We start from the raw sequence: 14,756 nt of genomic DNA on the forward strand, positions 1-14,756 counted from the left end.
CGGGTGAATAATATTATTGTTATTATTATTTATAGTATTATTTATTGTTTCGTCATTGGGTGATTATTATTATTGTTATTATTTATTGTTTTGTCATCGGGTGATTACTATTATTGTTATTATTGTTATTATTTTATTTCATTTTATTGGAGTATACCATTTTTGCAAAAGTGTTGGGACCAAGAGTTGGTTAATGCTTAATAATGTCCTTTAGTAGAGGAGCCAGCCTGACTCCTGCTTGCCAAATAGTGAGCTTGTACTTTGTGCATGTTACCTTGTATTTTGTACACATTACCTTGTACTTTGTACATGTTAGCTTGTACTTTGTACATGTTAGCGAGTACTTTGTGGCCTGCAGGAATCTGATGTACGGCGTGGTGAAGGTGATGCAAGTATTGGGTCAGCTGAGTGACAAGTTCTACTACACCGACTGTCTTTTCTTCGGCGCCATCATCTCCGCCACCGACCCAGGCAAGGAGGCCCCGCCCCCAACACACACACACACACACACAGGCTGACAGTGTTGTTGTCTTGCTGCAGTGACGGTGTTGGCCATCTTCAACGAGCTGCACGCAGACGGTGATCTTTACGCGCTGCTGTTTGGCGAGAGTGTGATGAACGACGCGGTGGCCATCGTCTTGTCCTCGTGAGACTCTCTCTCCTTTTTGCAACCTCCTCCCTCAGTCTTCCCCCATCATCACCTCCCACACTCACCTGCGCTAAGTGAATTTCCGCAAAGTAGGGACGCTTTCTTTCAGGAGTTTTATTAATATTTGATTGAAATTCTTGTATTTTATGTATTTTACGGCAGCCATTTTCATATTTTTCATTTTCAAAATCAATGCTACCTATATATCAGTACTATCTATATATTTATATACGTGTATATCTATCTATATATACACATACATGTATATATATATATATATATTCATGAATATACATATATGTATGTATATACATATATGTATAAATATGTATATATACATATATATATAATATATACACATTTTCTAAATCAATACTATATCTATCTATCAGTGACGTGCAGTGAGGTTGATGGCTGGTGAGTCACTGACTTCATCACAGTCAGATTTACAAACATATGAACCCTAAAGAGTATCTTATTCACCATTTGATTGGCAGCAGTTAACGGGTTATGTTTAAAAGCTCATACCAGCATTCTTCCCTGCTTGGCACTCAGCATCAAGGGTTGGAATTGGGGGTTAAATCACCAACAATTATTCCCGGGCGCGGCGCCGCTGCTGCCCACCTCCCAGGGGGTGATCAAGGGGATGGGTCAAATGCAGAGGACAAATTTCACCACACCTAGTGTGTGTGTGACAATCATTGGTACTTTAACTTTACACATTCAAACTGTAGCACACAAAAAAGCACATTTAATTAAAAAAACTTTATTATGGTCTTACCTCTACTTATAAGTGCGGGAACAGTGGTGTTGGTGTTGGAGGAGTTGTGAATGAATGAAATATGAATGTCAGGCTTGGACGAAGGAAGGGACTCAGATGCAGAGATGTGATTCCAAATAAAAGCTTTTATTTTGAAAAAACCTTTTAAGCCTCCAGAGCAGAGTAAATTCAAATACTATGAAATTACAAAAATAGCTATCGACAAAATGTTCCAAAAGGGAAAAACCGAAAATCACTCCAAAAGGAGGAAATACAAAAATAAGGACAATTATAATTAGCACCGTATCTGTAATCAAAAAACTTCAACAAAAAAACGCTCCAACAGGAGGAAGAAAATAAAGACTATAAAACTTACTACTCTAATAAATGTAAACAAAAAATCACTCAAAAACTTTGAGGAAAAATCTTTAGGGAAAAATTATAACTCACCACTGCGGTAGAAAAAGGTTGAATAACAAAAGTCGCTCTGAGGGAGGAGAAAAAGTTAATTCAAAATTAGAGCGTGGGATATTCTGGAAGCAAGGACGTAGACGTGGGACGAGGCAAGGCATGGACATGAACATGAACTTGGAACGCAAGACAGGCACGAAAGCTCGAGACAATCTGGCACAGAACAAGGGGAGACATGGGCTTATAAAGAACATGAGGGTAATGGGAAACAGGTGGAAACAATCAAGGGTCAGGAATGACGTCAGACTGGTGACACAAGAGGAAGGACCCGTGATCTGAAACAAGAGGAGTTGCTTTTCAAAATAAAACATGTAAATCACAAGACAGAAAAAACCAAGACAAGACTTACTCAGTGGCCTAGTGGTTAGAGTGTCCGCCCTGAAATGGGTAGGTTGTGAGTTCAGACCCCGGCCGAGTCATACCAAAGACTATACAAATGGGACCCATTACCTCCCTGCTTGGCACTCAGCATCAAGGGTTGGAATTGGGGGTTAAATCACCAAAAATGATTCCCGGGCACGGCACCGCTGCTTCCCACTGCTCCCCTCACCTCCCAGGGGGTGAACAAGGGGATGGGTCAAATGCAGAGGACAAATTTCACCACACCTAGTGTGTGTGTGACAATCATTGGTACTTTAACTTAACTTTAACTTCCCTCACCGCGGTGTGACAATGACATCCGTGCTGCAGTCTGCAGGTGTACCTAATGTTGTGTCCCTGCAGTCGTTCACGACTCCTCCGGCGCGAGCAATGTTGTTTTTGCACTTTTTGGCTTCTTGTTAAGTGACTTTTTTTGGGTGGATTCGGTCTTGCACGTGGAGGGGTTGGGCTACAATCGGGCGGAAGGCGGGGTACACCCTGGACAAGTCGCCACCTCATCACAGGGCCAACACAGATAGACAGACAACATTCACACTCACATTCACACACTAGGGCCAATTTAGTGTTGCCAATCAACTTATCCCCAGGTGCATGTCTTTGGAGGTGGGAGGAAGCCGGAGTACCCGGAGGGAACCCATGCAGTCACGGGGAGAACATGCAAACTCCACACAGAAAGATCCCGAGCCTGGGATTGAACCCAAGACTACTCAGCACCTTCGTATTATATATATGTATATATATATATATATATATATAAATGTATATATATATATACCGTATTTTTCGGAGCATAAGTCGCACCGGAGTATAAGTCGCACCTGCCGAAAATGCATAATAAAGAAGAAAAAAAACACATATAAGTCGCACTGGAGTATAAGTCGCATTTTTGGGGGAAATGTATTTGATAAAAGCCAACACCAAGAATAGGCATTTGAAAGGCAATTTAAAATAAATAAAGAATAGTGAACAACAGGCTGAATAAGTGTACGTTATATGAGGCATAAATAACCAACTGGTATGTTAACGTAACATATTATGGTAAATAACTATAACATATAGAACATGCTATACGTTTACCAAACAATCTGTCACTCCTAATCGCTAAATCCCATGAAATCTTATACGTCTAGTCTCTTACGTGAATGAGATAAATAATATTATTTGATATTTTACGCTAATGTGTTAATCATTTCACACACAAGTCGCACCCCCGGCCAAACTATGAAAAATATAGTCCGAAAAATACGATACACATATATATATATATATGTATATATATATATATATATATATGTATATACTAGAGATGCGCGGATAGGCAATTATTTCATCCGCAACCGCGTCAGAAAGTCGTCAACCATCCGCCATCCACCCGATGTAACGTTTGATCAGAACTACACCCGCCCACCATCCGCCCGTTGTTATATATCTAATATTAATAAAAAAAATTAAATTAAAAAAAGGGTGAAAACTACGCGAATTGCACCTTGTGCAGACAAGATTTTTCGATCGGACACGGAGGAATTAGCGATGTAAAAGACCACGTTGGGACAAAAAAACACAAGTCTAATGCCGTTGCTAGCGATACAAGTGGAAAACTTTCAACGTTTTTCGTCGCCCAAACAGATTCTTTGGATGTGATAAATGCCGAAGTTTTATTTACGGAGGCAATAATTGAGCATGGACTTCCAATCGCACTGGCTGATCACATGGGACAGTTAATAATGTAATGCAACCTTTAAAAATCATTACGCGGTGATCGCGATCCCAAAAATAAACTTTTCTTGCATGATAATGTCCAGAAAAATTCGCTTTATATTACTATAGAGTCCTTTTAACGAATGAGTTTGATGGTTTATCACAAACCTTAAATGAAAGAAGTCCTTTGTTCTCCTGCACCATGCATGCGCAATCCTGTCGGCTGTATTTCACAGCACGACATACTGTAAAAAGTGTTTATACTATTTATACTTTCAATTAACAAATTGAAGTCTTGTGAAAGGTTGACAGGATAACTGGCATTAACTGTCAAAATAATTTCAAACTATTGAAGTTAGCTTACAGAATAAACATGTCAATCAACCCATATGATTTTTGCTGTAATATTTTTGTTTTGAAAAGTCACTGTGACTGATAGAAAAGTGATGGTTTTAGCAACATTTTAACCTGTCTGAATGCTAATAGTCATTTTGTGTCGGGGGGCGAAGCCCTGAACCCTCCACCAGGACTTTGTCCTGGACCTACCGGGGCCTGCGGCCCTTGGACCCTGGCTACTAGGTTTTTCTGATTTAAAAGTTGGCAGGTATGGTGAGGTTATAAAGCTTTTGCCTGTTAAAGAAAGGAGACTGATCCAATGCACAGACATTCGCGTGCCACGCTGTCACGACCCAGACGCACACCAGTGCGCAATCATATGGGAGCCGCGCTGAGCGCACCTCCAAGCGCGTCTCGCTGCCGGCGACAGCCAGGTATGGGCCCACGCTCCAGCGCCATCCATTTTCAGGGCTAGTTGATTCGGCAGGTGGGTTGTTACACACTCCTTAGCGGGTTCCAACTTCCATGGCCACCGTCCTGCTCTCTATATCAACCAGGGTGAGCCCCACCCCTTTCATGAGCGCACTACGCGCGGAGTGACCCCTGTTACGCACCCCCGGCAACAGGGGTGGCAAGCAGGTAAGCTGCGCGGGCGGAGCGCGCGGAGTGACCCATGTTACGAGCCCCCGGCCACGGGGGTGGCGGGCAGGTAAGCTGCTTACCTGCTGCGCGTGACGCCGGCCGCGGCGAAAGCGGACGAGGCGGGGTGTCGGTGCGGTGGGCGCGGTAGTGACCCTGGACGTGCGTCGGGCCCTCCTCGCGGATCGCCTCAGCTACGGCTCCCGGTGGGGCCCTCTCAGGGGAAGGGGCCTCGGTCCCGGACCCCGGCGAGGCGTCCCTTCTCCGCTCCGTAAAAGTGTCCATCTCTTTTCTTTTTTCTTCTTCTGTTGTGGCATATGCTGCAGGTGCCTGCTCGTTTTTCGTATGTGGGTAACAACATTTAACTATGTATATATATTTTCGAATTGGTTTAACTGCCACCCGCAAAAAAACAAAAAAAAAACAAAACAAACAAAAAAAAAAAATCTAATTAATCCGCCCGACCCGACCCGCGAGCGGATAAAATCTTATTTTTTTTTATTTCATCCGCCCGATCCGCGGATAATCCACGGACTCCGCGGTTGTGTCCGCAAACCGCGCATCTCTAATATATATATATATATATATATATATGATTTCTTTAGTACTATTATTACTGGGAGTGGCAGCACGGTGGACCAGGGGTTAGTGCATCTGCCTCACAATACGAAGGTCCTGAGCAGTCCTGAGTTCAATCCCGGCCTCGGGATCTTTCTGTGTGGAGTTTGCATGTTCTCCCCGTGACTGTGTGGGTTCCCTCCGGGTACTCTGGCTTCCTCCCACCTCCAAAGACATGCACCTGGGGATAGGTTGATTGGCAGCACTAAATGGTCCCTAGTGTGTGAATGTGAGTGTGAATGTTGTCTGTCTATCTGTGTTGGCCCTGTGATGAGGTGGCGACTTGTCCAGAGTGTACCCCGCCTTCCGCCCGATTGCAGCTGAGATAGGCTCCAGCATCCCCCCCCCCCCCCCCCCGCGACCCCAAGAAGGGACAAGCGGTAGAAAATGTATGGATGGATTACTGGGAGTAGTAGCAAAGAAGAAGTACTCTGCCACCCTATGCTGGTGAGACTGCATAGCGCATGTAAAGCACGCGTTCAAGGACTCAATCAAAAACGTTTGACATATTGTTTTTTTCTACATTAAAACCAATCCATAACTAAATGTAATATTTTTCACCTTTTTATTCACCTTCTTGCTCTTTTAAAAACGTTGTTTTGCGCCTTCCAGCTCCATCCTGGCGTACCAGCCGAGAGGCGCCAACACGCACACGTTCGACGCCGCCGCCTTCTTCAAGTCGGTGGGCGTCTTCCTGGGCATCTTCAGCGGCTCCTTCATGATGGGCGCCGCCACGGGGGTGGTGACCGCCCTCATATCCTTTTCCCGCAGTCCACGGTTTGAAGAACATAGACACGTTTGAAGAGTGAAAATGGAATGTTGGCGCCTTAACGCCGTGCGCTCCCACGTCACCAAGTTCACCAAGCTGCACTGCTTCCCCCTGCTGGAGACCGCCCTCTTCTTCCTCATGTCCTGGAGCACCTTCCTGCTGGCCGAGGCCTGCGGATTCACGGGTGAGCTCCGAGACCCACACCAGAAAAGTTTGCGTACTTCTAAGATGGTGATAAGTTCCTACAGCTATCATATTTTGATTCAAATTAATCAAATAAGCTAGAATGCTAGCATAAAATGATAGCATGCTAACGTTAGCATTAGGACATAGGAAAAGTTAGTGTACTTCTAAGATGGCGCCAAGTATCGAAATCCATACATTTCAGGTTTAAATGATCAAAATGAGCTAAAATGGTAGCATAAACTATAAACATGCTATTATTAGCATGATGACGTAGGAGAAGTTAGGGTACTTTTAAGATGGCGCCAAGTATTGAAATCCATTAATTTTAGGTTTAAATGAGCTAAAATGATAGCATAAACTATTAGCATGCCAATGTTAGCATGCTAATGTTAACATGATAACGTAGGAAAACTTACCATACTTCTAAGATGGCGGCAACTATCAAAATCCATTAATTTTAGGTTAAAATAGATTAAATGAGCTAACATGATAGCATGCTAACATTAGTGTGCGAAGATAGGAAAAGTTAGCGTATTTCTAAGATGGCGCCAAGTATCAAAATCCATACATTTTTGGTTTAAATGATCAAAATGAGCTAAAATGGTAGCATATACAATAAGCATGCTAATGTTAGCATGATAACATAGGAAAAGTTAATGTACTTCTAAGATGGCGCCAATTATCAAAAGCCCTCATATTTAGGTTAAAATAGATTAAATGAGCTAAAATGATAGCATGCTAACATTAGTGTGAGGACATAGGAAAAGTTAGCGTACCTCTAAGATGGCGGCAAGTATCAAAATCCATTAATTTCAGGTTTAAATGATCAAAATGAGCTAAAATGGTAGCATAAACTATAAACATGCTATTATTAGCATGATGACGTAGGAGAAGTTAGGGTACTTTTAAGATGGCGCCAAGTATCGAAATCCATTAATTTTAGGTTTAAATGAGCTAAAATGATAGCATAAACTATTAGCATGCCAATGTTAGCATGCTAGTGTTAACATGATAACGTAGGAAAACTTACCATACTTCTAAGATGGCGGCAACTATCAAAATCCATTAATTTTAGGTTAAAATAGATTAAATGAGCTAAAATGATAGCATGCTAACATTAGTGTGCGAAGATAGGAAAAGTTAGCGTATTTCTAAGATGGCGCCAAGTATCAAAATCCATACATTTTTGGTTTAAATGATCAAAATGAGCTAAAATGGTAGCATATACAATAAGCATGCTAATGTTAGCATGATAACGTAGGAAAAGTTACCGTACTTCTAAGATGGCGGCAACTATCAAAATCCATTAATTTTAGGTTAAAATAGATTAAATGAGCTAAAATGATAGCATGCTAACATTAGTGTGCGAAGATAGGAAAAGTTAGCGTATTTCTAAGATGGCGCCAAGTATCAAAATCCATACATTTTTGGTTTAAATGATCAAAATGAGCTAAAATGGTAGCATATACAATAAGCATGCTAATATTAGCATGATAACATAGGAAAAGTTAATGTACTTCTGAGATGGCGCCAATTATCAAAAGCCCTCATATTTAGGTTAAAATAGATTAAATGAGCTAAAATGATAGCATGCTAACATTAGTGTGAGGACATAGGAAAAGTTAGCGTACCTCTAAGATGGCGGCAAGTATCAAAATCCATTAATTTCAGGTTTAAATGATCAAAATGAGCTAAAATGGTAGCATAAACCATAAGCATGCTATTGTTAGCATGATGACGTAGGAGAAGTTAGGGTACTTTTAAGATGGCGCCAAGTATCGAAATCCATTAATTTTAGGTTTAAATGAGCTAAAATGATAGCATAAACTATTAGCATGCCAATGTTAGCATGCTAATGTTAACATGATAACGTAGGAAAACTTACCATACTTCTAAGATGGCGGCAACTATCAAAATCCATTAATTTTAGGTTAAAATAGATTAAATGAGCTAAAATGATAGCATGCTAACATTAGTGTGCGAAGATAGGAAAAGTTAGCGTATTTCTAAGATGGCGCCAAGTATCAAAATCCATACATTTTTGGTTTAAATGATCAAAATGAGCTAAAATGGTAGCATATACAATAAGCATTCTAATGTTAGCATGATAACATAGGAAAAGTTAATGTACTTCTAAGATGGCGCCAATTATCAAAAGCCCTCATATTTAGGTTAAAATAGATTAAATGAGCTAAAATGATAGCATGCTAACATTAGTGTGAGGACATAGGAAAAGTTAGCGTACCTCTAAGATGGCGGCAAGTATCAAAATCCATTAATTTCAGGTTTAAATGATCAAAATGAGCTAAAATGGTAGCATAAACCATAAGCATGCTATTGTTAGCATGATGACGTAGGAGAAGTTAGGGTACTTTTAAGATGGCGCCAAGTATCGAAATCCATTAATTTTAGGTTTAAATGAGCTAAAATGATAGCATAAACTATTAGCATGCCAATGTTAGCATGCTAATGTTAACATGATAACGTAGGAAAACTTACCATACTTCTAAGATGGCGGCAACTATCAAAATCCATTAATTTTAGGTTAAAATAGATTAAATGAGCTAAAATGATAGCATGCTAACATTAGTGTGCGAAGATAGGAAAAGTTAGCGTATTTCTAAGATGGCGCCAAGTATCAAAATCCATACATTTTTGGTTTAAATGATCAAAATGAGCTAAAATGGTAGCATATACAATAAGCATGCTAATGTTAGCATGATAACATAGGAAAAGTTAATGTACTTCTAAGATGGCGCCAATTATCAAAAGCCCTCATATTTAGGTTAAAATAGATTAAATGAGCTAAAATGATAGCATGCTAACATTAGTGTGAGGACATAGAAAAAGTTAGCGTACCTCTAAGATGGCGGCAAGTATCAAAATCCATTAATTTCAGGTTTAAATGATCAAAATGAGCTAAAATGGTAGCATAAACCATAAGCATGCTATTGTTAGCATGATGACGTAGGAGAAGTTAGGGTACTTTTAAGATGGCGCCAAGTATCGAAATCCATAAATTTTTGGTTTAAATGAGTTAAAATGATAGCATAAATCATTAACATGACAATGTTAGCATGCTAATGTTAGCATGATAAAGTAGGAAAAGTTAATGTACTTCTAGATGGCGCCAATTATCAAAACCCCTAAAATTTAGGTTAAAATAGTTTAAATGAGCTAAAATGATAGCATTTTTTGTTTAAATGATCAAAATGAGCTCAAATGGTAGCATAAACCATAAGCATGCGAGTTAGCATGATGACGTAGGAGAAGTTAGGGTACTTTTAAGATGGCGCCAAGTATCGAAATCCATTAATTTTAGGTTTAAATGAGCTAAAATTATAGCATAAACCATTAGCATGCCAATGTTAGTATGCTAATGTTAACATGATAGCTTAGGAAAAGTTAATGTACTTCTAAAATGGCGCCAACTATCAAAATCCATTAATTTTAGGTTTTAATGTTCAAAATGAGCTAAAATGGTAGCATAAACCGTTAACATGCCAATGTTAGCATGCTAATGTTTGCATGATAACGTAGGAAAAGTTACCGTACTTCTAAGATGGCGCCAATTATCATAATCCCTCATATTTAGGTTAAAATAAATTAAATGAGCTTAAATGATAGCATGCTAGCATTAGTGTGAAGGGATAGGAAACGTTAGCGTACCTCTAAGATGGCGGCAAGTATCAAAATCCATTCATTTCAGGTTTAAATGATCAAAATGAGCTAAAATGGTAGCATAAACCATTAGCATGCCAATGTTAGCATTCTAATGTTAGCATGATAGCGTAGGAAAAGTTAACGTACTTCTTAGATGGAGCCAACCATCAAAATCCATAAATTTTACGTTTAAATTATCAAAATAAGCTAACATGATAGTATAAACCATTAGCATGCCAATGTTATTATGCTAATGTTAGCATGATAGCCAAGGAAAAGTTAATGTACTTCTAAGCAGGCGCCAACTATCAAAATCCATTCATTTTAGGTTTAAATGCTCAAAATCAGCTAAAATGGTAGCATAAACCATTAACATGACAATGTTAGCATGTTAATGTTAGCATGATAATGTAGGAAAAGTTACCGTACTTCTAAGATGGCACCAAATATCAAAATCTCTCATATTTAGGTTAAAATAGATTAAATGATTTAAAATGATAGCATGCTAACATTAGTGTGAGGACATAGGAAAAGTTAGCGTACTTCTAAGATGGCGCCAAGTATCAAAATCCATACATTTTTGGTTTAAATGATCAAAATGAGCTAAAAGGGTGGCATAAACCATAAGCATGCTATTGTTAGCTTGATGACGTAAGAGAAGTTAGGGTACTTTTAAGATGGCACCAAGTATCGAAATCCATAAATGTTTGGTTTAAATTAGCTAAAATGGTAGCATAAACCATTAGCATGCCAATGTTAGCATTCTAATGTTAGCATGATAGAGTAGGAAAAGTTAATGTACTTCTAAGATGGAGCCAACTATCAAAATCCATAAATTTTAGGTTTAAATTATCAAAATGAGCTAACATGACAGCATAAACCATTAGCATGCCAATGTTATTATGCTAATGTTAGCATGATAGCGTAGGAAAAGTTAATGTACTTCTAAGCAGGCGCCAACTATCAAAATCCATTAATTTTAGGTTTAAATGCTCAAAATCAGCTAAAATGGTAGCATAAACCGTTAACATGCCAATGTTAGCATGCTAATGTTAGCATGATAACGTAGGAAAAATTACCGTACTGTTAAGATGGCGCCAACTATCAAAATCCCTCATATTTAGGTTAAAATAGATTAAATGAGTTAAAATGATAGCATGCTAACATTAGTGTAAGGAGATAGGAAAAGTTAGTGTACTTCTAAGATGGCGCCAACTATCAAAATCCATAAATTTTTGGTTTAAATTAGTTAAAATGATAGCATAAACTATTAGCATGCCAATGTTGGGATGCTAATGTTAGCATAACCCATTAATTTTAGGTTAAAATAGATTAAATGAGCTAAAATGATAGCATGCTAACATTAGTGTGCGGAGATAGGAAAAGTTAGCGTACTTCTAAGATGGCGCCAAGTATCCATACATTTTTGGTTTAAATGATCAAAATGAGCTAAAATGGTAGCATAAACTATAAGCATGCTAGTTAGCATGATAACGTAGGAGAAGTTAGGGTACTTTTAAGATGGCGCCAAGTATCAAAATCCATTAATTTTAGGTTTAAATGAGCTAAAATGATAGCATAAGCTATTAGCATGCCAATGTTAGTATGCTAATGTTAGCATGATAGCGTAGGAAAAGTTAATGTACTTCTAAGATGGCGCCAATTATCAAAAGCCCTCATATTTAGGTTAAAATAGATTAAATGAGCTAAAATAATAGCATGCTAACACTAGTGTGAGGAGATAGGAAAAGTTAGCGTACTTCTAAGATGGCGGCAAGTATCAAAATCCATTAATTTCAGGTTTAAATGATCAAAATGAGCTAAAATGGTAGCATAAACCATAAGCTTGCCAATTTTAGCATTCTTATGTTAGCATGATAGCGTAGGAAAAGTTAACGTACTTCTTAGATGGCGCCAACTATCGAAATCCATAAATTTTAGGTTTAAATGACCAAAATGAGCTAAAATGGTAGCATAAACCGTTAACATGACAATGTTAGCATGCTAATGTTAGCATGATAACGTTGGAAAAGTTACCGTACTTCTAAGATGGCACCAACTATCAAAATCCTTCATATTTAGGTTAAAATAGATTAAAAGTTAAAATGATAGCATGCTAACATTAGTGTGAGGAGATAGGATAAGTTAGCGTACCTCTAAGATGGCGCCAAGTATCAAAATCCATACATTTTTGGTTTAAATGATCAAAATGAGCTAAAATGGTAGCATATTTAATAAGCATGCTAATGTTAGCATGATAACGTAGGAGAAGTTAGCATACTTCTAAAATTGCGCCAATTATCAAAAGCCCTCATATATAGGTTAGAATAGATTAAATGAGCTAAAATGATAGCATGCTAACATTAATGTAAAGACATAGGAAAAGTTAGCGTACTTCTAAGATGGCGCCAAGTATCAAAATCCATAAATGCTTGGTTTAAATGATCAAAATGAGCTAAAATTGTAGCATAAACCATAAGCATGCTATTGTTAGCATGATGACATAGGAGAAGGTAGGGTACTTTTAAGATGGCGCCAAGTTTCGAAATCCATACATTTTTGGTTTAAATGAGTTAAAATGATAGCATAAACTATTAGCATGCCAATGTTGGTATGCTAATGTTAGCATGATAGTGTAGGAAAAGTTAATGTACTTCTAAGATGGCGCCAATTATCAAAAGCCCTCATATATAGGTTAAAATAGATTAAATTAGCTAAAATGATAGCATGCTAACATTAGTGTGAGGACATAGGAAAAGTTAGCGTACCTCTGAGATGGCGGCAAGTATCAAAATCCATTAATTTCAGGTTTAAATGATCAAAATGAGCTAAAATGGTAGCATAAACCATAAGCATGCTATTGTTAGCATGATGACGTAGGAGAAGTTAGGGTACTTTTAAGATGGCGCCAAGTATCGAAATCCATACATTTTTGGTTTAAATGAGTTAAAATGATAGCATAAACCATTAACATGACAATGTTAGCATGCTAATGTTAGCATGATAAAGTAGGAAAAGTTAATGTACTTCTAAGATGGCGCCAATTATCAAAATCCCTCATATTTAGGTTAAAATAGATTAAATGAGTTAAAATGATAGCATGCTAACATTAGTGTGAGGACATACGAAAAGTTAGCGTACCTCTAAGATGGCGCCAAGTATCAAAATCCATACATTTTTGGTTTAAATTATCAAAATGAGCTAAAATTGTAGCATAAACCATAAGCATGCTATTGTTAGCATGATGACGTAGGAGAAGTTAGCGTACTTCTAAGATGGCGCCAATTATCAAAATCCCTCATATTTAGGTTAAAATAGATTAAATGAGCTAAAATGATAGCATGCTAACTTTAGTATGAGGAGATAGGAAAAGTTAGCCTACCTCTAAGATGGCGGCAAGTATCAAAATCCATTAATTTCAGGTTTAAATTATCAAAATGAGCTAAAATGGTAGCATAAACCATTAGCATGCCAATTTTAGCATTCTAATGTTAGCATGATAGCATAGGAAAAGTTAATGTACTTCTAAGCAGGCGCCAACCATCAAAATCCTTTAATTTTAGGTTTAAATGATCAAAATGAGCTAAAATGGTAGCATAAACCGTTAACATGACAATGTTAGCATGCTAATGTTAGCATGCTAACATTAGTGTGAGGACATAGGAAAAGTTAGCGTACTTCTAAGATGGCGCCAAGTATCAAAATCCATACATTTTTGGTTTAAATGATCAAAATGAGCTAAAATGGTAGCATAAACCATAAGCATGCTATTGTTAGCATGATGACGTAGGGGAAGTTAGGGTACTTTTAAGATGGCACCAAGTATCGAAATCCATACATTTTTGGTTTAAATGAGCTAAAATGATAGCATAAACTATTAGCATGCCAATGTTAGTATGCTAATGTTAGCATGATAGCGTAGGAAAAGTTAATGTACTTCTAAGATGGCGCCAACTATCAAAATCCATAAATTTTAGGTTTAAATGATCAAAATGAGCTAAAATGGTAGCATAAACCGTTATCATTACAATGTTAGCATGCTAATGTTAGCATGATAACGTAGGAAAAGTTACCGTACTTCTAAGATGGCGCCAAATATCAAAAGCCCTCATATTTAGGTTAAAATAGATTAAATGAGCTAAAATGATAGCATGCTAACATTAGTGTGAGGAGATAGGAAAAGTTAGTGTACTTCTAAGATGGCGCCAAGTATCAAAATCCATAAATTTTTGGTTTAAATGATCAAAATGAGCTAAAATGGTAGCATAAACTATAAGCATGCTAGTTAGCATGATAACGTAGGAGAAGTTAGGGTACTTTTAAGATGGCGCCAATTATCAAAATCCATTAATTTTAGGTTTAAATGAGCTAAAATGATAGCATAAACTATTAGCATGCTAATGTTAGCATGATAGCGTAGGAAAAGTTAATGTACTTCTAAAATGGCGCCAACTATCAAAATCCATTAATTTTATTTTTAAATGTTCAAAATCAGCTAAAATGGTAGCATAAACCGTTAACATGCCAATGTTAGTATGCTAATGTTAGCATGATAGCGTAGGAAAAGTTAATGTACTTCTAAGATG

The 14,756-nt window shown here is 37.9% G+C and overlaps 1 protein-coding gene across 1 annotated transcript in view; it reads left to right on the top strand.

Moving 5' to 3' along the window:
- The window catches only part of slc9a7 (solute carrier family 9 member 7), a 118,818-nt gene that overhangs the window by 35,978 nt on the left and 68,084 nt on the right, over nucleotides 1–14,756 (top strand). Inside the window, exons 5-8 of the mRNA XM_061977557.2 lie at nucleotides 359–471; nucleotides 541–646; nucleotides 6,165–6,306; nucleotides 6,400–6,505. Coding sequence (XP_061833541.2) covers nucleotides 359–471; nucleotides 541–646; nucleotides 6,165–6,306; nucleotides 6,400–6,505 — 467 coding nt within the window. The remainder of the gene's footprint in view (nucleotides 1–358; nucleotides 472–540; nucleotides 647–6,164; nucleotides 6,307–6,399; nucleotides 6,506–14,756) is intronic.

Source organism: Nerophis lumbriciformis, linkage group LG18 (genome assembly GCF_033978685.3).
Source record: "Nerophis lumbriciformis linkage group LG18, RoL_Nlum_v2.1, whole genome shotgun sequence".
Taxonomy (NCBI): Eukaryota; Metazoa; Chordata; class Actinopteri; order Syngnathiformes; family Syngnathidae; genus Nerophis; species Nerophis lumbriciformis.